The 27,632-nt window shown below is 43.1% G+C and overlaps 1 protein-coding gene across 1 annotated transcript in view; it reads left to right on the top strand.

The window, feature by feature from the left end:
* ap1m1 (adaptor related protein complex 1 subunit mu 1) overlaps nucleotides 1-16,219 on the top strand; it is a 28,158-nt gene extending 11,939 nt beyond the window's left edge. The window contains exons 2-12 of the mRNA XM_048261200.1: nucleotides 1,111-1,267; nucleotides 1,566-1,633; nucleotides 2,100-2,230; nucleotides 3,148-3,295; nucleotides 3,903-4,029; nucleotides 4,776-4,918; nucleotides 5,172-5,243; nucleotides 5,438-5,596; nucleotides 5,779-5,904; nucleotides 10,901-10,976; nucleotides 15,031-16,219. Of these exons, the coding sequence (XP_048117157.1) occupies nucleotides 1,111-1,267; nucleotides 1,566-1,633; nucleotides 2,100-2,230; nucleotides 3,148-3,295; nucleotides 3,903-4,029; nucleotides 4,776-4,918; nucleotides 5,172-5,243; nucleotides 5,438-5,596; nucleotides 5,779-5,904; nucleotides 10,901-10,976; nucleotides 15,031-15,053 (1,230 nt within the window). The 3' untranslated portion in view covers nucleotides 15,054-16,219. The remainder of the gene's footprint in view (nucleotides 1-1,110; nucleotides 1,268-1,565; nucleotides 1,634-2,099; nucleotides 2,231-3,147; nucleotides 3,296-3,902; nucleotides 4,030-4,775; nucleotides 4,919-5,171; nucleotides 5,244-5,437; nucleotides 5,597-5,778; nucleotides 5,905-10,900; nucleotides 10,977-15,030) is intronic.
* The last annotated feature ends 11,413 nt before the right edge of the window (nucleotides 16,220-27,632 follow it).

Below are 27,632 nucleotides of genomic sequence, written 5' to 3'. Positions count from 1 at the left end.
TTGCATGAAATGTCATTTGTGTTTAGCCTACATCATCAGTTTCTCTCATCTAATATGAAACAATATACTATATAGAATCTCATTCGCTACCGGGCTGTCGGTAGTAAAGCCAAAGCGTATGGGGAGTGACGTAGGCAAAGAAAACATGGTTGAGTTGGATGTGGGCGGGGCTTGGTGTCAAGCCTCGCCTTCCCGCAGGCTGCAGCGAGGTGTACTTGCAGACGGGAGGCAAGCAGCTGCCTTGAGCTAGCCAACGTAGCTATGTGACACCAGTGACAACAGGGCGGACGGTCTGCCGGTGGGCTCAGCACCGGAGGCAAACTATTGAGTCCCTCTCCACAGCAGGAGATAACAGGCGTCGAGCTAAGGAGTTGAGGGCCTATGAACAGCACACGTTCAATGGTCTCCCCAAAACCAGCTACTACCGCAAAGCACACCCTCTCTCTTCACACTGTAGGCTCGGACTGACGAGCCTTCACCTTTCTGAGGAGATGGAATGTTCACATTCCCCGTGATTTCGCGGGCATAAACAAATAACAAATAATCATTGGCTGAGTATAAAATTCAAATAAAAGCAAACAAAGAAAGACATTTGATTGGTTGACATGTACAGTATTCCTACACAACACAACCATGACAAACCCAAAGCATTGTGGTCATTGTAGTGACAAAAATCAAACAGTGCAGTAACAAACACTAGAAACAGATTTTACAGGTGCTTACATATACTTTAAAAATAAGAGCCTTATCTTGGAAGCCATGTTTTGGCATTAATGTCTTAAAAATAGTATCGCTAGCCTGACCAAACTTTGTAGGATGGAACACAGACGTTCTTCTCAATATGGCTTGACCATTAAATGTTTGTACTGTATAGGTTGTCAGGAGGTGGTTTCCCAACATTACTGCCCTAACTAAAGGGTTCTACTCCTCACAGTTCTAAAGCAGCAGCCTTGTTCCTGTGTGCAGGTGCTGATCTGCCATAGCTAAAGGGTTCTAATCCTCACAGTTCTAAAGCAGCAGCCTTGTTCCTGTGTGCAGGTGCTGATCTGCCATAGCTAAAGGGTTCTAATCCTCACAGTTCTAAAGCAGCAGCCTTGTTCCTGTGTGCAGGTGCTGATCTGCCGTAACTACCGCGGCGATGTGGACATGTCTGAGATCGAGCACTTCATGACCCTGCTAATGGATAAGGAGGAGGAGGGCACACTCTCGCCCATCCTGGCCCACGGAGCAGTGCGTTTCATGTGGATCAAGCACAACAACCTCTACCGTATCCTAATCTTCATCTCACGCCTGATCAGACTGGCAAATGGCCATCACTGGTCACCGAGGAGTTTTGTTTTTTCACCCTTGTGAAACACACACGCACACAAACTCACACACACACAATCCATCCAATAACTGTGTTAATTGAACTGTATGATGCTGTGTGTAGAAGCAACCTCAGGTGTTTGTGTGGCTCATTTTATACAGTAGAGCATGCTGTGGGGAGTGTCTTTGTCCAGACAAAGTTGCGTATAGTTTCCTTGTACCTAAAACCGTTTCTCCTTGACCAGTCTTGTCTCCAGTTGTTGCTACGTCGAAAAAGAATGCTTGTGTTTCACTGGTCTTCTCCTTCCTCTACAAGATTGTGCAGGTAAGTCCATCATCTCAAACAATGATTTCTCTATAGCAGCTAAATCATCAGTTAATGTTTTTCTGACAGCTGTCTGAACGAGACGCTGTGTGCTTTTGCATAACCCAGTGCATCTCAAAGTACAGGGCGAGCTGCTTCGAACAAGGGCACATGGGTTGAGGGCGGGGTGTCTGAAATATTAGTTACAAGTGTTCTTGCTGCATGGTCATCTATAACAAATCTGTTTGTTGATGTGTTTATAGCCTACTTTATACTTTTGTTTAAATGGTCAACACCCATCATGAGCATTGTATGGATTGATCTCCAAGTGAGCTCTGGTCAAGTTTGATGAAATGAAATTGAAACAGTTTAAGACACATATCAGCGGTGCCACCAGTCACTGGCCGATGCTCTCAGACCTCTGGCCTTATCGTTATGGAAAGTGCTTGCTCTCTCCTCATGTTGTTGGGTCATGTTCATTGTTCAGGTGTTCTCAGAGTACTTCAAGGAGCTGGAGGAGGAGAGCATCAGGGATAACTTTGTCATCATCTACGAGCTGCTGGACGAGCTCATGGACTTTGGCTACCCGCAGACCACAGACAGCAAAATCCTGCAGGAGTGAGTGGCCATGTCACATTCAGACTTATGAAAAGTATATGTATTATACAACGTTTCGACCAACGTACGAAGACCAACATTGGTCGAAACGTTATGTAATAAATCACTTCGGGAACAGCAGCAACAGTGTGCGGGTACATTTCATTATTTCACGGATCAACTTTACCCTGCACCTGTACTAAGTTGGATGTGTGTGCACCTTCTGCTACATTCAGACTTGTGACCACAGGGAGCCTTGGGCTCTGCTGCTGCACTTTGACCCATAAGGTCAAACAGAGTCTACTGAGTCTTTGTACTCCAAAGAACAGAGGAAGGAGTAAATGCTCCTTGAAAGAGGAGTGATAAAGTGTGGCTACTAAGTGATTGCATTAAAAACACACCAGTTCTGCCAAAATACGGTGGCAATTTTATTCAGATAATAGAGGGAGAAGAGTCTCAGTAAAGAAACATAGTACCTGCTCTGTAGCAAATCAGGTGCACAGTGAGAGATTAGCTCGCCTACATATTTGTGTGCTTCCCATGAGTCAACAGTTAACACTGACTGGCTATCCTGTTTAATGTTTGAGACTGCTTATGTGTACTGACTTATTTTAGCGTGAATAGTGCTAGGCTTCCTGGCGTACTTCCTCTTGCTCCAAACATCCCCCTCCCAGTGAAGAGGGGTTCAGAAGAAGTGATGAGTTGTGTCTCTGAATGCCAAGTCTTTGCCGTTAGTCTCGGTGTGTCGGCTGGATTCCTGTCATTGTGAAGGTTTCTGGTCATCAGTCTAAACTTCTTTTCCTCTTTCTAAACTTCAGTCTATCTCTCTCTCTTGTATTTCTCACTGACTGTGTGTGTGTGTGTGTTTGTTTGTGTTTGTGTGTGTGTGTGTGTGTGTGTGTGTGTGTGTGTGTGTGTTTGTATTTGTGTGTGTGTAGATACATCACTCAGGAGGGGCACAAGCTGGACACGGGGGCTCCCCGCCCCCCCGCCACTGTCACCAACGCCGTCTCCTGGAGGTCAGAGGGCATCAAGTACAGGAAGAACGAGGTGTTCCTGGACGTCATCGAGTCGGTCAACCTGCTGGTAGAAAGACCGTTTTTAGAAAGCCCATCTGCTTTTCTTGGATGGCACCTTTCCTGTTTCTCAGACTGTTTCTTTGTGTTTGTGTGTGTGTGCGTGTGCGTGTGTGTGCATGCATGCCTGTGAGTGTGTGGAAACAACAGTCATTTCAGGAGTAAACTCCATGGGCTCTGCTGACTGCTGAGAATATTAGTTGTTTCCATGTTTAGCTCTGTGGCTGTTTGGTTCAACAATGGCCTGATTCATGAGAGCCTCTAACAAGGGGTGATTCAGATGTAAATATTGAATATGATTCAGCCTTACAGCTTGCCCTGCTCTTATTTTTAGCATCTCTGTAATTTAAATGCGATATAAGATGGTGATTCTTTTGGGCTGTTTTCCACAGTGCAGGATTGGAGTAATTTCTGTGCTCAGTAAAAATGCCTTTCTAATGTCTTGAAGCATGTGACCACAAATGGTATTCATAAACCAGTATGCACAAGCATCCACTGTGCCACAGTTGAACAGTCCTGTGACGCTGCACTATTTGACATGACTATTTAGCGTTAAATAGGCTGTAACCACAAGGCCAGAGAAGGGAGCACTCAATTGGCTGTTTTCTTTTCCGCAGGTGAGCGCCAATGGCAACGTGCTCCGCAGCGAGATCGTGGGCTCCATCAAAATGCGCGTGTTCCTGTCCGGCATGCCAGAACTGCGTCTGGGCCTCAACGACAAGGTTCTCTTTGAGAACACTGGCCGTGAGTTCCACTCTTCGCCTCCACGTCCACCAGAGATGCTCTAGATAGGGACAGGCGTATGGCCCTCACATTCAGAGCCATTGCATAGGCCATTTAGATAAGTGGAGTAATTAAGTGGACATTAATCTATTTGTGGAGTGAAAATGACCGTGGTGTCCCTTTTTTTACGTTGTGGTCATTAGAATGTTTAAATGCGTTCTTACAGAACAGATCTGTATGATGTCAAGCCTCAAGACCTTAGACTGCATAAATAAGCTGACCTTATCTCATTTAAATGGAGTGTATATAGAATAACACAAATATGGCTACATGGAAAAAATTTTGTATTATTTATTTTATTTTCTTGATCATATGATGATGTAGTAATGCTGAATGTTAGAGTGTTTGAAAAGATAGTATACCTACTGAAGCAAACGTGTGACAGTATATAAGCAGCATTCAGATGAACAAAGGTTTGGCCTGTATGTATGTATGTATGTATGTATGTACAGTACCCTCCAGAGTTATTGGCATATCTGCTAAAGTTGACTAAAAACCGGTATAAAATAATCTGTTGGTCATTTATTGTGATGAAGGGACCTTGAAGGGAAGCAAATTTATTTTGAGAAAAAGGAATCAACTTTAGCAGAGGTGCCAATAATTCTGGAGGGTTCTAGAGGGGTGTGTGTGTGTGGTAAGCAGTAGCAATGATTCTGTTGGTAGTTAAGGATGGTGTGTGTGTCTGCCTGTTTGTGTGTGTGGCCCAGGTGGTAAGAGTAAGTCCGTGGAGCTTGAGGATGTGAAGTTCCACCAGTGTGTGCGTCTGTCTCGCTTTGAGAACGACCGCACCATCTCCTTCATCCCACCTGACGGCGAGTTTGAGCTCATGTCGTATCGACTCAACACGCACGTGAGTGTTCGTATCACGCTTTGGTGCCCAAGCTCTGTTTTTTGTGTGCATGCACATGCATGAGCTGGAAGTGTTGTTTTGGTTGGAGTGTTAATTGTCCCCAACTCATCAGAACGGAAGCCTGTAATGACAGAGTAGTGCCAGTAGGTGGCAATCGTGCTTTAGCCCTGTGACATCTGTGTTGTGGTTCACCACGTACCATCTCTCCATTGATGTGTGCGGTTGAGGGTTGATCCATCTCTCTGACTTGCAGGTGAAGCCTCTGATCTGGATTGAGTCTGTGATTGAGAAACACTCCCATAGCAGAATCGAGTACATGATCAAGGTATGACCTCAGCAGCACCAACTTACCCCAGCTCAGCAACAATGCTCCCCTGTGTAGATTTTGTTATTCGTATGGTTAAAAACAGCTCCACAATAGTTATTCCAAATGCTTTCATTGTGTTGATTACATCACTAGTATTTTTAGTGACATAAGCACTTGTATTTCTTGACACGTGTCCTTTTTTCCTCACCCAGGCGAAGAGCCAGTTTAAGAGGCGCTCGACCGCCAACAATGTCGAGATCCACATTCCCGTGCCCACCGATGCCGACTCGCCCAAGTTCAAGACCACGGTGGGCAGCGTGAAGTGGGTACCAGAGAACAGTGAGATTGTTTGGTCCATCAAGTCCTTCCCTGTGAGTAGACGGTCGCTGGACGGGATTATTGTGTTGTTCCGTGGACCTCATGTTTGGTCGGCACTTACCGCAGAGTTCTGTAAAGCAGTCATTAACAAGAACTTATGGTCGTGTTGATTGTGTGTGTGTGTATTCATGTGTGCATTTGTGTGTGTGTGTGTGTGTGTGTGTGTGTGTGTTAGGGTGGGAAGGAGTACCTGATGCGGGCTCACTTTGGCCTGCCCAGTGTGGAGGCTGAGGATAAGGAGGGGAAGCCGCCCATCAGCGTGAAGTTTGAGATCCCCTACTTCACCACCTCTGGCATCCAGGTCAGTCTGGGCTCTGCCCAGTTCCCACACCTCTACACATCTGCAGGAAAACTCTTTTTGGTTAACACTTCACTTGGACAGTCTGCCTACAGAGACTATTACAGGTGGTTTGTTGAAATTCAAGTCTTTAAAATCGTAGTTGAATAGAACCTTCATCACCGTAACCAAGCCCAACCCGTGACCTTAACCATAAATTGTGGCTTACAGTGTAGATGGTATACAAGAAAAGTGGGACTCAGTTTTGTTGTCAAAAAGACAATGGACAGACGTAGACCAACAATGAAATATTCTGTTAAAGGGCTGTTTTCTCAGGATTGCCCTGTCCATTCTGAAAAAATAAGGGAATAATAGGGGAAATTTTATCCCAATAATTTTGCCTGCACAAACCGCATGCTGTCTTGTTGACTCTCTCAGTTGAGTTGTGAGCAGGGCTGAGTAAGCACTTCCCAATCAAAACACAAGGTGGCACCATTGCAACTGGCAGAGTGATCAATCTGCCCGTGTTGTAACGTGCTCCACGGAGCAGGTCTTCTACATAGTCGTGCAGTTTTTGCCAATGTGTTCCTGAGATGTTGAGGTAATCTGAAAATCAAAGTGGTCAATGTTTGCGATTAGTATAGTTTCACCACCACAAAGGCTATTTTCTGTTAATTATGAAGCTTTAGCTTGCTTCATCAGGGCATAATCTATATGTTGGGAGGAAAGCGCCGTAGCTGCGTGGAGATAATGGAGACTCTTCCAGTGCGCTGTCCTGCTTGGCACCTGTACACTGTATACCCCACGTGCCTTGTGTCCAGGACGGGAAGGTGTAAACAGATCTGTGTGTTTTGGACGGGACTGAATGTGTAATGACCCCCCTCTGACCCACATCTGGTGGAGAGCAGGTGGGAGAGGGAGAAGAGCGGACTCCAGCTCAGGTTACTGCCCGCGACCCGCTTCATGCTGGGACACACACACACACACACACACACACACACTCACCCAAATACAGTACTCTCTCTTTTCTCTCTCTCTCTCCCCCACACACACACACACATATATGCTCAGTTGACCTGAGGTAGAGTTGGACTCAGAGTTCCACACATTGCTGGCAGGTTTGTCAGCGGTTTGTCAGCAGTTGTCAGAGTGTGAGTTCTGTTGGGCGGTTTCCTCTCTGTGCTTGTGAATGGTGCAGGCATGATGACAATGATGCACAGAATCCATATGGTTCTGTCACAGATTGAGCAAGCCTCCTAGTTCCTGAGTGGTTTGTGTAGAAAAGTCAGCAAAGAATGTATCAGTGATGACGAATAATTGACTGCCTAATCCTCTGGACCTTCTGACTGCGGCCTGCTAGAAACACACTCTGCCTGTGTGTTTTTGTCTGGACTCAGTCATCTTGTCTCTGTGTGTGCGTGTGAGCCTGGGCATGAATGGGTTATTAGTGTTTCCAACAGTGAGCATGAACTTGTGAGTGTATGTCATATGTGTGCAGGTGTGTATGCTTGTGTTTCTATCACTCCATATAAGCTCCTGTGTCTCTCTCTCTCTGTGTGTGTGTGTGTGTTAAGCATAACTTACACATAAAAGCCCATTACATGTCAAACACTGACATGGAGAGCTAGTTCATCAAAGCTCCAGGACTGAATTAGGCCGTCTCGTATCCAGCCTGTCAGATGTCACCTGTCCTGTGGAACATGAACACAGCAGACGGTGTGTCCAGAGACCCAGCGTGTGACCAGGGGCCCCTCTCTCTCTCTCTCTGTGCCTGCGTTCCTGCTGAACTCCTTGCTCTGCATTGGTTTTTTAACGATAATTAGTCAGAAGTGATCTTATTTTCTCCCCGCGTTAAGGAGAGAATGAGCTAGGGAGGAGCGCAGAATTTCCTCCTTTGTGGAGTAATAAGTTGTATTAAAACTGCCCACACGGAAATCAAGGGCAGAAAACCACTGTTTTAATCCAATCTGCCAGCAAATGGGAAGGACTTTTGGCAGGGTTATGAAAAAGTCAGTCATGTTTTAATCGAATTAAGACACTGATTTACTCATTTAAAATTGATTTCCTCTTCTTGACCCCCCTCTCCACACTTTGTATGTTCCCTTTTTCCTTTTTTCTGTCTTCCGCGCTCCCCAGTGGTAGACTGTCGTGTCTTGACACATTATAGATAAGGATGTTGGGTTTTTGTTAGTTTGGATTATTTGTTTGTGTGTGTGTGTGTGTGTCTATTTGTTTGTTCTCCACGGCTCTCCTGTTCCATTCCATCCACCTTGCACCAGTGGAAAGGCAGGTGCACCGAGCTCGAGTCTTCCAACTGCACAGTGCCTCTTTGGCAGGTACAGCTGAGGTCTTCAAATGAAAAAGGGAAAAAAAGGAACATGAACAAAAATAAGGCTTTCGTAACTTTCCGTATTTTTCACCATGTCATTACTGGCGCAGCGCGGCATAGCGGGAGAACGCGAGGCCTGAGCCGGAGTTCACCGAGGTTAGCTCCGCTGTCGCCGCGGCGACTGGCAGCCATTTTCACACACACCAGTGGAGGCTCTGAGTAGAGAGGCCAAGAACCCGGAGCGAAACCGCCGAGGCGCTTTTTGATAATCTTCCACCCCCCCCGTGTGTGTGGTCGGGCTGTCTGCCGACGGGTTTGATGGTCCTGAGGCAGACATTCAGACACACACACGCACGCACACACATGCACACCCCCACACACACACACACACACACACACACACACACACACACACACACACACACACACACTTGTATTTGTGTGTTGTGTGTTAAAGTCACCACGTTAATTCTGCCAGCTCTAATTGGGAATGCCCCATCATGTCAGGAGACAGGAGGCAGTCCCAGGCTGGCCCCAGATCAGGTGCTTGCTTGGCAGTCTGGTGTAGCTGACCACAGCCTCTCATGGAGCGCTGAGCTGGGGCCCTGCGGCTACTCTCCAGACAAGCAGGCATGTTTGCAGTGTTTAACAGCTTGTTTTTTGTTTTGGTTTGTTGTTTTTTTTTTTCTTCCTGCCATGATGGATGGAGTTCATTCTTTTAGTCACTTGTGATTGGGTATTCACTTTTTAGTGAAATATGTGTGTGTGTGTGTACATACAAGTTTGCTAAATATGTCATACAGGTCACACTTAATCAAATTCAATGCGCTTATGAGAGTGTCTAGCCATCAGATTCCCTGAAGTGCACCGGGCCGTGGACAAGGGCATGCACACACCACCGCAGTAATGAGAGGGTGTCCAGCACCGACCATCAGAACGCTTGGAGGGCCCTACTGTTCCCTAGAGACACCACTGCTATGGAACTGCCAGAAAAGCAGCACATAGTTTACACTGATCGTGCAAGAGAATCTAAGGGAGCATGTGTGTGTTGGCATGGGATGGGTGTGTGTGTGTGTGTGAGTGAATGATGGGGGGGTGGGTGGTGTGTGTGTGTTTGGGGGTGGACTGATGGAAGGTGAGAGATTTCTCGGAGAGAGAGTGCCCACACACACACACAAACACACACACATAAACACACACACATGTACGCACAACTATAAAATGCCATAAAAAGACCAACAGCACTCCAAACTCAACACAAACTCCTCACTTAATCCCAACCCATAATTCCTGGCTGCGTCGTTCAGAGCTGTCAGAGTCGGGAGTATGGAAGGCGTCTGTAGTCAGTTTTAGACTCCTGACTGTCTGTCTGTCTGTCTGCCTGCTGGCCTGGCGGCCTCTGTGAGGCGAGACACCACTCTGTGAGTGCGTGCCTGTGTGTGTGTTTTCTGTGTATGTGGAAAGGAGTGTTCTGCCATACCTTAATTGTAAACACCAGTTTTTACAGTGTCTCGAATCATTTTTAACCTGCGTAAAAGTGACCTCTGCTCGGCTGCCATGTTGTTGCGAATGGCTATTTTCATTCTTTGAGACAGGAGTGGTTCTCTTAACATGGAAAAATCTCTCCTCTCCTAAAATGTCTCAGGAGGGGTGCCATCCATTTCACCTACTGTGTTTTTTAAGATAAACTAGCATACTAATTAACTCTTACTGGGAACCACAGCTTGAACGCCAAGCATGTCATGGTGGTACATGCAGTTACTGGCAAGAGCACTGGTGTAGTAGGCATGCCAGTGCTGTTGCTAAATCATCTCCAGAGACTTGTGTGAGCTGGGGAATGCAGTGGAGACTGCAGACATAGGCACTTTCAGGAGCCACTGAGGGAACATGAATTTCTTTTTTAGTTTTGTTTTTAAATTACTCGATCTATTGGGTTGTGCAATGTTGGCCGTTGGGGGCATGAGCATGACAACATAGTCACCGAAGGGGCAGAAGGTGCCAGTTCCTCAATCTGTGTGCCTATCTTAACCACTTCTTCATGTGCAGCTGCTCATGGCTAAGAACACATGAACTTTCCCAGGCTCCGATACTCTCGCTCCTCACTACCCAGATCCTGCTTGCTGTTGTAATGTTGTAGTGCGAGGCACGTGCTTGACCGAAACCGACTCAAGCGTTTTTTTTTTTGTACCCACAAATACCCACACGTGTGCGCAGATTTGCGTATTAAAGTGTGTTGATGCATGGAGCCTTAATTTAATGTACAGGCATGCAAATAGAAACTTTTTCTTAAACTCGAACTTGCGTGACCTTGACAACTGCAGCATGGGCGTGGGAAGTTTATTTAAAGTGTTACAAATGTGGTTGGAGAGATGGTTTGACTGGACGGTGAACTCCTGTCTTACGATGGCCCAAGCAGCCTGTGCCAGCTCGCATCTGCATTTAGTCCTGCAATTTGTTTGTGTAGTACAGTATAACAATATGAGGCCACTATTTCTCTTTGGACGACTGTCTATGTGGTGAAAAGTATAGCATTTAAATGTGGCGTGGAATGTCGATCAGTTCACAATGATGTTGCAGCTTGGTTCTTGGCTAGTTGACTAGTTTTTCCATGACTCTGCTCTGTCTCACAAAGTTCAGGTGACCTCTCACTTTTTTGTTTACCTCTTATGTTTGTTTGTTTTCTTGTTGCAGGTGCGTTACCTGAAGATCATTGAGAAAAGTGGTTACCAGGCCTTACCGTGGGTGCGCTACATCACCCAGAATGGGGGTAAGACCAGACATTGAATATTTGAACATTTTGTTGGTAGGCTGTTGCAAAGTTTGATGCATATCTGGAGCATTTCCTCTGCTAAATAAGTTTAACCAGTTCAACTATATTTATAAACCTAAGTTTGACGGAAATTCCCACCATTTCAGTTAAAATTATAACAATTCTAGCCTATTTTCCACATCATCTGTGACATATTGCAGAATGTCCTAGTGTGATCCAGTTTTCCTCCCACAGTAAGGTTTTGTTAATATGATGTGTTGAAGTGCTGTAGTTTAAAAATGAAATGTCAATTTGAAGATGGCAATCTCTATAATGCTCCATAATGACCAAAAGTATAGATGGCATTTTGTTGGAAAGCAGCACAGCAAAGATTCCGATTCTAAGCCGTTTGCTATGTGTGTATATGAATGAATCCAGATCACTTGGAATAAGCCAGACAATCTAAGCATGTACAATATAGCATATATGGGGGTGAATCAATATTATTTTCTGTAGTAATGCCCAGTTGGCTGTCAGAGGCTAGTGTTTCTTAGCAGCGCCTGAAGTGGGAAATGCATAATCTGCCAAAACATGATGCTGTTGTGTTTAGTCATGACCAGGCTTGGAATTTCACCATTTTGGGGGCAAGGTCACTTGGCCTTCAGTTGGGCATATTTGGTGGGGGGCACAAAGGCCACATGTCAGGGCACCAAGGCCAAAGTTAACCATACAGTAGGCTATAAACATGATTTGAAATTGTATTTAGCCTATTCAATAGACCTGCATCACTGTATGAAACATTACAAAAACATACATAGAACTGTAAATCATCTGATCATCTAATATTTACAGATATCTAGGCTATATTTAACATTTATTTTATATTTGGCCTGTTATGAAATCATGTATTGAATAATTTAAGCACAGCTCAGCTTTAAGAAACTCAAATAGCCAGATGCATGCTTAGCATTTTGTCATCATTAAGGCTACTTTAACAAACTCTTCTAACAAACCGACATCTAGGCGATATTTGTAACATTTATTTTGTATTTGGCATGTTATGAAATCACATAGGAAAAAAATTAAACACGTTGTGAAACTTAAAGCCCAAATTTGGAGACATTCATGTCGAAATTTGCTACAAATTCAAAACCGGATTACTCTGGAATGGCTAACTGTAGAGGGGACTGCTTTAAACCTTCGTGTTCGGTAAGGTCTGCTGTTTATTTTGATATATGGTTTGCCATGTTTTGAACGAAGGGTTCGTTAAGTATTCCAAGATGAATGAGGGAGATGGGTGCAGATCCTAGAATTTATGATTCAATTTAATCATAGTATTTATTTGTCTCGCGAACCGTTCACCAAATGGCTAACATCGTTTAAAAGCTGAGAAAAAGCTCTTTCATGTGATGTGATGCTTGTGATGCCTGTATGATGGGTAGGGCTTCTTGCAGTAGTTCAACTGAGAAGAATGGGAATCTGGACGACTTTCTTGCCGCGGCGCTGTCACTTTTCCACTGGGCGTAAAATGCTACAATAATTTGCGCTGTGAAAGATTATTTTGTCAGGCCATAGGCTAATAAAAATACGCTATTAGTCGACGCAAACCAGAATATTGAGAAGGGGGCACCAAGGCCACAGTGGCCTGTAAACCTCTGATTTTCAAAGGGGCATCTCGGCCAACGCAAGGGGCTACGGCCGTGGCCGCCGTGAAATTCCTACCCTGGTCATGACCCAGGTGGATTAAATAGCAGTTCCACAAAAGGGCCACTACACCTGGCCAACATTTCCCTCACATAACCTGTAGTTGTTAGGAAAGCATTTTACGGAAAGCCGATGCAGAATGTGTGCTGGGCTTCATCTGTAGAGGTTCCTAGGAAAGAGATAAGGAGTTCCACTGCATGCCTGTCAAGTGGGCGAGTTACCATTAGTTAGCCGATGCAGAATGTGGGCTGGGCTTTCATCTGTAGAGGTTCCTAGGAAAGAGATCAGGAGTTCCACTGCATGCCTGTCAAGTGGAGTCCAGTTAGAGCAGCAAAACACTGTTTAAGCAATGACTTATTGCCAAATCCAGTCGACCCCAGAATATGCAATTGGACAACAATATCAACTCCTGATCTTGCGATGTTGAAACGGTGTGATGTTTCTCGTAAAGCCTCACAGTTGCTGAAGTGAAAGCGGACAGGGGGAGCTGTGTGAGGAAATTGCTCATCATCTAAAGACTCTCTTGAAGAGCGTTCTCAGGGGCGCAGCTACCCATTTTTGAGGGGTATGCAACAACAATATTGGCGCCCCCCCAAAAAAAAAAAAAACACAAACAACTAAAGCAAAACAAAAGGCCAATAATCAATAATTTACACTATTACTGTGCATTAGTGTCTATTGAATATGTTTTTAAAGAAATGCTGCCAATTTGATGTTTAACTTGATGTTATACTTATTGATAAATGGTGCATTGCCACTTTAAGAGAGTCTAAATGGTTCTCATAACATTTTGCCAGCTATTGCTCACAATGGATAAGGCTGATAGGCACTCTAGCCTTGTTTGTTTGCACCACATTGACAACACAATATTAAGTTATTACAAGGAGCCTTCATTGTTAGGATATGGAAACATGTAATGAGTTGCTGCTAGCATGACATTTCTGTTTGCAGTTGGCCATTAAAAGTGTAGTATGAGCATGGTAGCCACCTAGCTATCTGAATGGAATAGGCTATGTTTCAATCGGCATTATGCTTAACAAACGCTAGTTAGTCTGTTAACATTCAAATTTGCAAGCCTCCAAGTACAGACGTCATCACTTTAAATCCTACCTGTTGCCTTTCACCGTCCACTTATTTACCTGCTGCTGCATCCCTTGACATGCCATTTCCTTTTCCCTCTTTCTTTTTCTATTTTTAGTCGTCAACAGCTTTTTTTTGCTGTATCCATCTTTTTCCATAGATGGCAACTCACTACTCGTAGGCCTATCTGCTCGCCCAGCGCTCACGGCGCCCCCACTCCCTCTTCTATGTCAAAATTCTATTATGGAATCTTATGAGAGGGCGCCTACTCTAGCCTGTTAGTCCTCTAAAATGTTATAGAACATTGAGAAAATGTTGAAATGATTCAGAAACGGACAGCAGTAGCTACATATAGAAAATACCAAATATATTATTTAATTTTTTTACCATCGCTTTGGCGCCCCCATGGAGCTGTGCCCCTATGCGCCGCATATAGCGCATACCCACTTTTTGCGCCACTGAGCGTTCTGAGCTCCTACTCTGGACCCGTGATGCAGGTGGTGCAGCATCAGTGGCAGAGAAACTAAAATATTGCCTTCCATTGACCATAAATAAATGTGATGAACGTTGAGGGTTGTATAGCTCAGCCTGTTTGTCTGATTGGTCCTCTGTGTCCCTCTTGTTTCTGTTTACCAGCACAATGGTGTTGGATTCGACTAATGACAAACTGATGCTTATAGGCTGCTTATAGTCTTGCCATTCGGCAGTCATCTTGACAGTGCCTCCTTGCAGATATTTCAAACAAGATGAATGAATGGAGAGAGACTCCACATCTTTCATACATGGCATTAGCTATTAACTAGCAAATGATGTTTCTGGTTGATTGGCTCATATTGTGTATGCTCTAAATTTTGCTCTGCCGCCGTTCGGTGCATATAATCTGAACTTTTCAGGTGAGACGAAACATCAGTTGTGTTTTTTCTGTCCATGTGACTGGCCAAGGCAGGCCTTACAGTTACAGATCTGTCATATTAACAGTTACCCTCATTGATTTTTTCCCTACAGTGATTTGTCTCTTTCCTTGTAATGTCTCTTGACGTCTCCTTCCGGTGGCTAGCTAGCGTTGTGTAAGCGCTGCGTGTCCCTGCTCTCCCCTGGTCCACATCCTCTCCTGCAGTTCCTGCCTTCTTGCGCTCTCCCTGTTCAGGGTGGAGCTACCCAGCTGTCACAATTAGCTTCTTTTCTTCTTTTTCTTGATCTTCTTCATTTTCTTTGTCTTTTTTTCCTCTCCTGATTTCCTGTCGTTTGGGTCTTTTAATTAAGTGAGTCCATTTCCTTCTGTTTGCAGACTACCAGCTCAGGACCCAGTAGAGGAGAGATGCGGATCACCGTCCCTCATTCATCATCAAGGGCCGTCAACAAAAAGAGAATGAGAGAGAGAGAGAGAGAGAGAGAGAACCCCCAGTCCCAGTTTTTCCACAGACCACCAGTGTCTTTATTGTGAGTGCGTGTGTGTGTGTGTGTGTGTGTGTGTGTGTGTGTGTGCGTGTGTCTGACTGTGTGAGAGAGAAAGTAGGGGTGAGCATGTCTGTGTGTGAGTCAGATCATGTTCATTTCAGAATCAATGCAAAACAAGAGGTTTACTTAAACAAACAAACAAACAACAAAAACCCCATCTTAATCTCCGCTGCAAACCCACTAGCAGGCCAGTTGTTCATGAAGGAGGGGGGACTATTTGACGGTTAAAGAAATCACACATAGCTTGGCCAAAACCTCCGTTATGTTATATTAGTCACTAACATGACCGTCTTTGTAGGTTAGCTGTTACAGAGAAGCTGTGTGTAGGGAGGTCAACAAGTCATTTCCGCTCGCACGCTCAGTCATCATCAGTGTCATTGAAAGGTCAATATTTTTTCAGTATTTTTTATTTTTTGTAATCAGTATTTTTACCCAACCATATTCTACAGTATGTCAAACAGTTTCAGTGTTGGTATTTATTGTTTCTTTTGTGTTTGTGTTTTTTTTTTTCTTGTCCGTATTCAATTCAGTATTGCCAGGACTGTATTGAAGGTGAATGTTCAAACCACTGTTGCTGTTTTAGTCTTCAGTTTACAGCGAGGTGGAGAGACGTCATGACTGTCTACACTTAGAACGCTGTTAGTCCGATGTTTGTTCGCTTTAGAGCTCTTTGTGCCATGTCGAAGCAGGTTATCGCTTTGCTTAAGCTAGCACTTAATCTTTCACTCCCATCAACAGGCCTGCATGTAATATTTGATGCCATTCTTGTGATTTGACCATGGATAAAAAGTTGTACGCTTTTTTATGTTCTATGAAATGACACTTAGTAAGCCAAAAGAAAAATACAATAAAGTTCGCAGTGTTGCCATGATTTAACTCCCCTTTTTAAAGATGGCCATGAGTGGAAGTTTTAGGGTACAGTGCTGTCAGTTACATTCCTATAAACTTCCTCCCACATCTCTCAAACAGTGATCTGTCTTTACTCTGGAAATCATATAAAGTACCTCTTTTGAAAACAACTCAGTCTGTCTCTGCTGTGTCAGCTTTGTTCATGACCGTGGGCTGTTGCAAGAACCAGAGGTGGGACAAAGTCACTGTTAGGCAAGACAAGTAAGTCTCAAGTCTTAACGCTGAAGTCCAAGTCAAGTCCCAAGTCAAGACAGAGATGTCCCAAGCAAGTCCAAGTCAAGTATTACCAACAGGGCTCTACAGTGCGCCCATTTCACTCGCACATGCGAGTAAAAAAATGAGGCCGTGCGAGTGCAAAAAAATATTTAGGCGCACTGGTGCGAATGACTTCTAACCATGTCAATGTTTGTCTACAAAATACACCGCAACATCGAGAAACATTACTGGTGCAAACCATAGAATCACGTCGCGAATGCAGCATAAAAACCCATCAATGCTAGCAGTTTCGCATTGTGACTCACTAGTAGTCGCTTCTGTCAAATCCAAGAGCGCGCAGGAAAGGCGGTAAGTTAGACTAGCCAGCCAAGATGCAAAGATTGAAGAAACTAGATGTACCGCATAGCAGTACAAAATATGACCGCCACTCAGTCCTGTATATCCGTTCCGCAAAAATAAATCACACTTGAATTTGTCTCCATCTTTTACCTTATCCCCCACTCTTGAAACTTTTATGTATGCTTGTTTGGCATGCCTGAGTGTGTGTGCGGCTGCACAGAAAATAGCCTACTGGTGCTGAAAAGGTGAATAGATTGTAGAATAGCCAAATAAGACGTAGCATTGTTATAAAACCTTTCAAATCTCTAAACAATCACAAGTAGGGCAGTTCATCACAGTTCATCCATTGCAACTGGATTGATGAAAGATCACTTACACCTGTAGGCTACATTGTATTTGGGAAAAGCAAAAGGTATCAGCATAATGTTATTTATTTATTTATTTATTTATTTATTTATAAACAAAAACATCATGTAACAGCAATGTATTATATTATTTTTTGATAGCCGTTTTCAACAGCTATCAAAAACAAAGGTCATTTTTGGATGGATGGATTTTTTGTGAATGTTTCTTCTTCTACATAAGATTTTAGTCATCTTTAGTTCATGTGATACTTTATTGTCAATGCACAAATTAAGTAACAGTAGTCTGAAACGAAATGCTGTTTTACATCTAACCAGTGGTGCAAATAACTGACATGTCCAAATGGGCCTTGATGAAATGCGTCGCTAGACTGTTACACATTTTAACGGGCCAAAGTTGAAGAGCTGCTGTTCGTTATTGTTCGTGCAAATATAGGCTGATTCATGTTCCCTTGCATTGTGTAACTGAGGTCCATGGCTAGTCTGGCTTTCACCAGACCAAGCTCAATCTTTAAGGAATCAAAAAAAAATAAATAGCGGGCAGATCAGGCTGGGTTCACCCAGCCTAGTCCATAGGCACCGATATTGTTTAATTTTCGATTGAGATATCCACGCTCTGGCTATTCTAAATGCAAAAATGCATCAGGGAGTTATGACAAAACTGTAACTAACAAACTAGATCCTAATAGAAAGCTGTTACCTTCCCTAAGCTACAGTACAGGTAGGCTTATAAGGTAGGCCTATTTACAACATAAATTGTCAATAGGCTATGCTGGCGACACAAATAAATTCTCCTTTGGAAACCAATGGCTTACGCCTTAGGCTACAGTATCAAGCAGACTTAAACTGCCATATCGTGGCGAAAAGTTGTAATAAAATTCACGCAGCTCCATGAGTCAAGGAAAGTGCGAATGAAGTTGCCACTTCTAAATGGGACCCACTACACAGTAGCTTAAGGTGTGTTGCTAAAGCAGCCATAATGAAATGAAGGTGTCATTGTTTGGATACTTCACACACACGTGCTTTTTAATTTCACAGACTACAACTACCAAGCTGGAATCAAAACACATCGATCACAACACTCTCACACCCTGCACGCACTTAAAACAAATAAACAGGTGTCTCACTGTATCAGACCGGTAACGTTGGTAAATCTTACATTGCACAGAATGATTTTTGTAGCACGTGCAACAAATGATTAACGTACCTGCAGTAAAAACCAAGCATGTCCAATAAACATCCTCAGATTTATTTTGGCTTCAAGAAGAAATGGGAATCACATTTCACTATCTTTATTAGACGTTCTCTGCGGTAAACTACAGTCCTTGTAGGAAGCGTCCATTGTTTTTCCAACCCACTTTTAACTTCCAACAAAATTACGTCTCACTGCAACGATGCGCCATCTAGTGGACAAACGACTACTTATCGCCAAAACTGGAAATGCAGCCATGATGATGATGATGATGATGAATATTTGGCTTTCTTTTAATCCTACTGAATTTGTAATTATGTATCGGCCGTTCTAATACCGATAGTATGTGGGTGCCTGTGTGTGTGTGCATGTGTATAATATGTGTGCACCGCCATGTACAGGCCAATGAGTGTACAGTCACTAAATGTACACATAACCTAATTTTTTTAGACCCCCCCCATGGATGAAATTCTACGAAACTTGGCATACCCCCAGAGAATGCCAGGTCAATCATACACATAAAATTTGGTGCAGTTCTGAACATCTTAACTGAAGATAGGGGCGATTAAAGCAGAATAATATTGCATTTTCATTTTTTACGGGGTGCAAATCACAAATGAGTGATAATGGGCCAGATTGATGTGGGCCCTTGAGACCAACATACCATAAAAGAGGGCAGGCACAAAAGTAGCCTCCTGTAATACTCCCATTTTATTCAAAGGTAGAACTCCAGGCTTCCACGCATGCTTGTTTGTTTACACCGAATACAAGCTGAAGTGCAAAACGAAAGTAGGTCTAACGTTTGCCTACTGCCCCCATCAATGCAGATATTTCAAATAAAAAATAAAAGTATATAATATATATATATATATATATATATATATATATATACTGATTAGCCTATGTTGGGTTTTGTGGGAGAGAAAATGGACTGTTTTAGTAGTAGTACTAGGCAGTATGCAGTCAGATAGGTCACCATGGGCATATTTGGATTAGCTACAGATGGATTCACAAATAAATAAATTAGCCTACATTTGGCAGGATACTTGATATACAGGCTAAATGCAAATATGGCAATGTATTATATTATTTTACATTAACAAAATGTAGGAAAATGGAACAGACTGAAAATAAAATAGGCACTGATCTTTAAAATCCTGTGTCCTGTAGCCTAAATGTTGTCAGTCATTCTTAATATTCGCAATTGGTGCACTGGCATGTTTAACTGTTAGCTGCAGTGTAATGTTAGATTATGTGTAAGTTAAGTACAGAACTGACTGCGCCCAAATTTTTGTCTGTGCTCCTAAATTTTTTAACTTGGGCGCACAAGTGCTCCTGGAAAATTTTTTTAGTGTAGAGCCCTGACCAAGGCCAAGTCGAGTCCAAGTCCAAGTCCTTATTTTTTCGAGTCCTAAACAAGTCACTATCTTCTTACTGCATATTAATATGTCATCAATCATGCTTTCTATATATAATTCTTATCAATATATCATACTTGACATATTGAAGTGTTTTAAAACACTTATAAGTACGGAGCCCCTAAGGGGACATGAGCAAAATAAAATCTAAAGTTTAGTTTCATGTGCGCATGTGAAACTTTCCGTGAGCAAATGTAGGTTTCGCGTGAGCACATAAAACTAAACTTTAGATTTTTTGCACACGTCCTTAGGGGCTCCGTATATAAGCACAAGCCCAAAGACAAACAAAGTTCACCGTGTTTCCCAGAGTTCGATAAGTCGAACGTGCGATATGTATGTGGTATGGAATATGTATGCGATATGTATGTGGTGTGGAATTGGGTTAGCCTATTCACCGTCTCCCCTAGAGTTAGATAAGTGAGCAAAAGCTTTTTTGTCTCTTTACACGCATTGTTAGTGAGTGTCAGCAAAGTGAGCCAATAAAAAAATCCCTAATTACTTGTGGCCTGGTATTCACAACGAGTAGGCTACAACCTGCAATGCAGATTAAGAGGACGAGGCGATTTAGGCAGATATATTGACTTGAGACTACAGTATATTGGGGCGAAGCACTGCTACTTGGGTGCAGAGATATCACGCAACACATTGTCTCACTTGCCACAGCACAGACAATCTCTAGGCTACTCTTTAAAAACAGCCCCTACAAGATGCTTGGCGATTGGCGAGACATGAAACATGCCACAACTGGTCCCTAACAAGTCAAGAACTAGGCCTACAGTGCATTATCCTCCAAGATGCCTGGAGCCTTGTGCTCAATGTCCCCAAATATGTTGCTGGCTGCACTGCATTCTAAGCCATTCTATGTTACACACCCCATAGCTGTTTTGTCATTCAAAATGTTAGAATGGCTTAGAATGCAGTGCCGCCAGTAACACATGTTATGTAGACTATGTAGAGTATTGGTCTTCACAACTGAACGTAAATGCCCCCGCCTCTTTTTTACAATGTAAAAATGTCTAGTCATTTGTTATACCAATAGGCCTACTATATTAACAGTGCCGCATGGGGATTTGAAGAAAGAGGACCGATGCAGGCTAATTTTTTAGACCATCAGTAATTAAACAAAGTGTTCCATCATCATGGTCATGCGATCATTGAGGACGAAGAGTGTCCAGCGCTCCACACTCAACTTGTTTACCATTATGAGTGCACCATCCGTGTAGCCTACTTGCAGCGCACTTTGTTGTCAAAATTATCAGTGTGAATGCACTCATGTGAATGAATACACAGTGCTAATGACAACCTATATAGTGACCATCCAAATGATTTACATCTTATTATTGTGTATAAAAAATATTACATTAAAAAGGAAAAATGGTTGTGCTGAATATTTTTAAAAACAGTATAGTTCTCTACTTCAACTCAATTAACATTTTGACTTGCAACTTTCACTTGTATTGGAGTCATATTTGACAAGGTGTATCTGTACTTTCACTTAAGTAAAGGAATTGTGTAGGCTACTTTGTTCACCTCTGCTATTGGTTTTACCAAGAATATTTTGCAGTATTTTTAAACTACAAAAATACACACTTTTAAAGTATTTTGGTAGAAAATGCAAAGCCATCCTCCTTCTAACCTCTGTGCGTGAGACCTTCTCAGCAGCAAGCACATGCTCCAGTACAGAATATACGGCCCCCACTGACGTGCAAATGAGCGATAGAAAACCGCAAATGAAAGCTTGATATTTAATGTTGCAACACACAATATGGGTGTAAGCTTGAAATCCCATCAGTCATTGATGATGATTTAATGATCGTTTCGGTTAGCTCCGTGGAGCAAATTAAATTGTTTAGGCTATATCGAACCCATCGAACCACATCAAAGGGATCAGAGGATCCATCACAATATCACATGATCCAAGTCAGACGACAAATGGTAGCATGTTCAGTGATGTTCATCCCTTCTCACAATATATAAGAGACCTGCATTCCATGCAAAATAACGTTGCAATGCAGGTGTAAAGTTAACGATGAACTGCTGAAGTTGGTATGGGCAGAAAATAGTTGTTTTTATACAATTTTACCCATGCTGCAAGTCAAGTCATTACAAGTCAAAGGGGCAAAGTCAGAGTCGAGTCTCGAGTCAATAGCATGGAAGTCCAAGTCGAGTTACAAGTCATTTCTAATTTTGTCAAGTCGAGTCTGAAGTCATGAAAATCATGACTCGAGTCTGACTCGAGTCCAAGTCATGTGACTCGAGTCCACACCTCTGGCAAGAACCATGTTTTAAAAAGCACTTTCTAAATAAAAATTGTAGCCAGATTCTAACCAGACAGATCTTAGTAAAGGCCTATTCACTAACAGCTGTATGAGTTTTACCCCTTTCTGATCATGTGGCTGGTGGTATTGGCTCCTGTTTGGCACTGGCTCTGTGGACCTCAGAGGTTCGGAAGGGCAACTGCGTTTATTAGTTCTGGACGGTCAAACAGGAAGCCTGTGGCAGAACATTTTCCTGATGGTGGATGACTCTTTTATCCCTAACTCCCTATCAAACTCCATTATAAAACCATTTGTTGTGGTTGTGTTAAAAGGCTTCACAAAATGTCACTTCAATGCACCTGCTGTAGGCCCCTTTTAAGCTTGCTGTGACCTTTCAGAGACAACAGTCCATGACAAACAAGATTCAATATCCACGCACATTTCCAGAAGATATTTGAGTCAGTAAAACAGTTTGGTGCTGTTTTTATTTTCTTTATTTGATTTTAAACGCTCCACTGTGGTGTTATGTGGGCTACTGGACCTCTGATGTCACCTGCCCGTTTAATCCGACACTGGCTAAAGCAGGAGGAATGTGCTGGAGGAAGTGACTCAGGCATCGGACCAGTGCTACGCCATCTCACCCCAGCGGCCTCCCTCCGGGCCTTTACGGAGGGGGACGGACGGCTGCACATAGAGCAGCCATTGTTCCCACGCCGCCAGACCCTTGACTAGGGTGAGGTCATGGCTCTCTCTTTAGGCCTGTGATCCGCTCGCTCACCGCAGGTTTTCCTGGAACCTCTCAGAGCCACAGAGCAGTGAGAAACGGCCTCAGGAGGTCCTTTCTTTACTTATTTATTTGCATTCTTTACCTTAATGTTCCCTTTGGTTGGCTAGAAGAGCAGCCCTTTGGCCTCCTTTGAACCACCATAAAAAGCAGTCACGCACGTCCCACGCAGAAGTCATTCCAGACATTTTGATTGACAGGTTGAAATTTCAGTATTCTGTGTAACTCTTATCATGATAAGGCCTAGGCTTTCAGGTCAAGGTCCTGATTAGTGTCTGGAAAATATGGCACAACAAAAGGGTCACTGACTTGCCTGCCTTGCTTACTGTAGGTAGGCTATGTGAGAAAATATTTGTAAACATTTGCAAAAACTTAAATGCTATATAATTTCATGCACTTATAGAATTAGGTTGTTTAGCCTGTTTTATCTTGTGGTGTATGAGGCAATACTTGTATACCTGGACTTGATTCAAAACAAAAACATGCAGTTCAAAATATTACATTAACTAGTTTACCTTGCCTCCCTGCAGTTGCTATGACTAATGTTTTGGCGCCTTATATTTCCGAAACAGCCCATCCTACTTACCTGTAAGTTTATCACCTGCCAGACGGTGCGTGGGAGGAAGTAAAGGTGCGTCAAAGCAAATCTCGTTGCATTCCAGAATAACACGCTTAACTGCAAGCAAAAATATATCACATGTCATTGTAATTATTTTGTTGTAAAAGTAGACTATGTTCACACGGTGTACACAAGGCGTGCTTGCATTTATGCTTGTTTGGAATTCTGGTCCCTTAAGGTTCCTCGTATCCACACTAAGTTCATAAAACTAAAATCCACACTGTGTCCACACAATAACATAAAAATTAACTCACTTACTTTACTACTACACTTACTACCTACATACTTTCCTATAATCAATTCAAATCTGTAATCACAAACCTTCCTATGCCAAATTGTACCTGTTTTATGTAAATGTTATTTTATTATTGTTATTATTTTATTATTAATATTTTCTGTATTTTTATTTCCCTTCCTCCTTTATTATGGTATGTAGGTTATCTTATTATTTGTTTTATTTTGTTTTATTTTCCTTATTATACTATATCTCTTGTTATTCCATTATTATTGTGTAATCTCGGTTTCACTGAAAATGAGGACTACCCATAATGAATCTCCGAGAATAAATAAAGATTGAATGAATGAATGAATTTATGATGACAATGTGTTGCATTTGCAGTTATCTCTCGGCAAATGAAAAAGCAGGAAGGTTCACATTACATGACAATTCTCTGTAGGTATGTCCATCGATGTGGCACATTTGTGTCGATAGGATATTCCACCGGAAGTAGGTGCAATAACTGAATGGCATTTAAACGAGCATAGTCTGTTATCCTGCAATTAATCTACTCGCACGTAAGCGTGGGGCTTTTGACACAGATTCAGCGGTCTCTGTGACCTAGGCTACTGCGTGACATTCCAAAGGGTCGCTGCGAGGTGCGCCACAGAGGGGATCTCCTTGTTTGCTTCGGCATCGGGACTCCGGTGCCTAGCAACACTATTAGTCCTGGGGAAGCCCTAGCACTTCAGGCGGACTGTGATCCCCTACGTGACGTCAATGGACGATCATTCCTTCTACCTGTCGTGCGAAGAGGCCAGAGGCGGGATCATTTGTGATGAAATTTGAACCGAACAGAGAACATGGAAAGTTACCAGAATTATCAGCGAACTCAGCAACGGGTCTGAGAATGCACACCAGAAAAGTAGACCAGATTTTAATATTTCCTTGCATTGCGTAGAACTACACAACATTACAACCGATTGTTTATCACTTATACCAATATGGTATATCACTTATACCCAGGGTGCGATTTGTGTAAAAACCAGAGGGGGGGATGATTTTGAATAAGTTTGTAACCCCCCCCAAAAGAAATGTCATGGCTAATAATACCCTATATTATTTTTGCCACCTTTGTAACATTTTAGTTTTAGTTTACCGTGGTGTATGACTTTAAACAGCGAGTGTGCTTGGTATGATGATCAGCTCCTCTAATGCAGGGTAGGATGCGCTTTGACAAGCATACAAATTCACCTTGTTCTTGCCCCATCTGAAATGACTTCTCTACTTTTGCTGCCTCCATCCTTTCTGTATTTGTTGTGTAAAAAAACGTTGTATATGATGGCACTGAAGTCTTAAGTTAGTGAATTGGCGAACAGTGTTAGTTGGCCTAGCTACTAGACTGTTCTCACGTTGCAGCGCTTTACTTATATGAAGTAGCATTAATCAATATGAGGGGCAGAGGGGGATAAATGTTGTCTCCCCCGACGATAAAAATAATTTAGCAGAGGTAGGGATAGGAAAACCAGAGGGGGGGAAATCTTCACCATCCCCACCTACAAATCGCACCCTGCTTATACCAATATGTTACTAGGCTACTTAGATATGATTGAGTGATGTTATGAGGATATGACTTAGCCTACATATTTTTCTATATCTTAAATCATTGACTTTAGTTCAGCATTCAACACGATAGTACTCTCACCTTGGTCACAAAGATGAAGGCCTTAGGACTGAACACCACCCTGTGTCACTGGATATTTGACTTCCTCACCAACCGTTCACAAGTGGTTAGAGTGGGGGGTCTGACCTGACTCATTAACCATCAGCACTGGTGCTCCTCAAGGCTGTGTTTTGAGTCCACTGCTGTAATCTACACACATGACTGCAAAGCCAACAGTAGTCATACCTCCATCATCAAGTTTGCAGATGACACAGTGATTTTGGGCCTGATTAGTAATAACAATGAACAGCTCACTTGGATCAGGTTGATGAGGTGGCACAGTGGTGTCAATCTAACAGCTTGACACTGAATATCAATAAATCCAAGGAAATGGCTGCGGAAAGGAAGCAGCAGAACTACAGTTACACCCCACTAATGATCAGCGGGCAACCAGAGAGAGTCACAAGTTTTAAATACCTTGGTGTCCACATTACTGAAGACTTAACATGGACTGTTAACACTCAATATGTTCTGAAGAAGTCCAGACTCTACTTCCTTCGTCAGCTAAGGAAATTCAAAGTTTCTACATCCATCATGAAGGCCTTCTACACTTCAGCGGTTGAGAGTGTTCTAACTGGTAGCATCATCACCTGGTATGGGAACTCCACAGTTAGAGATTGTAGTACTCTGCAGAGTAGTGCGCTCAGCTGAACATACTATAATAACTCAACTCTTCTCATCCTAACAATGGATTATTCCTACCGCTGAAATCAAGAAGACGCCTATGTAGTCACAAAGCCAGAACGTAGAGACTCAGGAGAAGTTTTTATCCCCAGGCCATCCGAACTCTGAACTCACACTATACTGACTTTGCACACATTCACTCCTCAGCACTCTCAAACATTTCCCAACTCTGGATTCACACTATACTGAATTTGCACTCATTCACTCCTCAGCACTCATGACCCCCCCCACACACGCACACACCTACATGACTTTTAGCACTTTTTTACATCCCTCTCCCTATGCTACAGACCTTTTATTTATTTTCTTATTTCATCACACGTCAAAACACACACACACACACACACACACACATCTGACTTTTTCCAACTTTTGCACATCTCACCATACTTGCATATACCCTCTCCCTACCTACACAGCACATTATTTAATCAGGAAGCTTCTCCAACACACATCCCCAACATACTTACAGTACACTGCCCCAATACACAGCACATTGTCTCATGAGGGAAGCTTCTCCAACACACATATTGCACACTGCCCTCTCCCCACATACACAGCACACTATCCCATCTCCCCTGTCATCCCCCAACACACACACCAAGACCCTGGCAGTTGGGTTAGCCCCTTGAGCCGTGGATCTGCCCAAGGTTTCTTCCTTGGTAAGGGAGTTTTTTCCTTGCCCCTGTTTTTCTTGGGTGCTCCTTGTTGGTGCCCCCCAATTCCAATCCTCCCTCACCTTTCTTATGCAGCCCTTGCCACTTAATCTACTAAACCCCTCTTCTACTGCACTTTTTACCCCCCCCCATAAATGCACATAGGCTGACACCAGACATAATCATTTCACTGCATTTCTCACTTCCAGTAACTATATGCATGTGACAATAAACTTGTATCCTTGTATCCTTGTGTAGCCCTGTGTCTGTGAGCAATAAGCTAATGTCAGTTCATATAGGCCTGATGTACAATTATATTCAGACCAACTCAGTAGGCCTACAAAACTGCTGAAAATGTATCTGCAATTTGAAAAAGCTTTCCCTGATGCATTTCAAAACAGTCCTGGGCACTAAACTACATGACTAATACATAGTAGACTGTATATTGTCCATGTGATAGCCTGCCTATATATTCCAGAACCTTTTTGCTTATACTTTTTGATAAAATGCACAATGCGTAATCAAATAATAAAGGCCTACTGTTTAAAGTACTTGCCCAATAACTACTTACACACTCGATAAATAAAAGACAACTGATGCCAACTCTCAGTGTAAAGTGATCTTGTTACTCGACTGTATTCAGCCAGTTGATCATGACTTTCTCAACTTCTCTTCTGTGTTGGAAACACTTGCGCTTGCACTGCTGTTTGGCCTTGGCCATCTGCCTACTTTCATAACTGCTTTCCCAATGTTTTCTACGTGATAAGCACTAAAACACTAAATCGGAGGATCTTCGACCAGCAACAGCAGAGCCAACAGCAGGCAGCAGGTCACGCAGTACGTTTGTGTTGTGATTGCGCGTTGCCGTGGAAGCAGGACTCCCGGGGAAAGATCAAAGTCTGAGCTGTTGTAGAGGGAGCCCTGATGAGGGTAGGCTGCCACTGCTTACGCAACACACTCCAGCAGCATTTCCTACCCATGTTAAACATTCCAACATCAGCTCACACATCAGGCCGGGAGACAAGATCTGAGCCATGCATGGTTCTCCAAAAGCA

Source organism: Alosa alosa, chromosome 1, assembly GCF_017589495.1.
Source record: "Alosa alosa isolate M-15738 ecotype Scorff River chromosome 1, AALO_Geno_1.1, whole genome shotgun sequence".
Taxonomy (NCBI): domain Eukaryota; kingdom Metazoa; phylum Chordata; class Actinopteri; order Clupeiformes; family Clupeidae; genus Alosa; species Alosa alosa.
The sequence above is the reverse complement of the archived record's forward strand: the minus strand, read 5'-3'. Positions and strand labels throughout refer to the sequence as shown.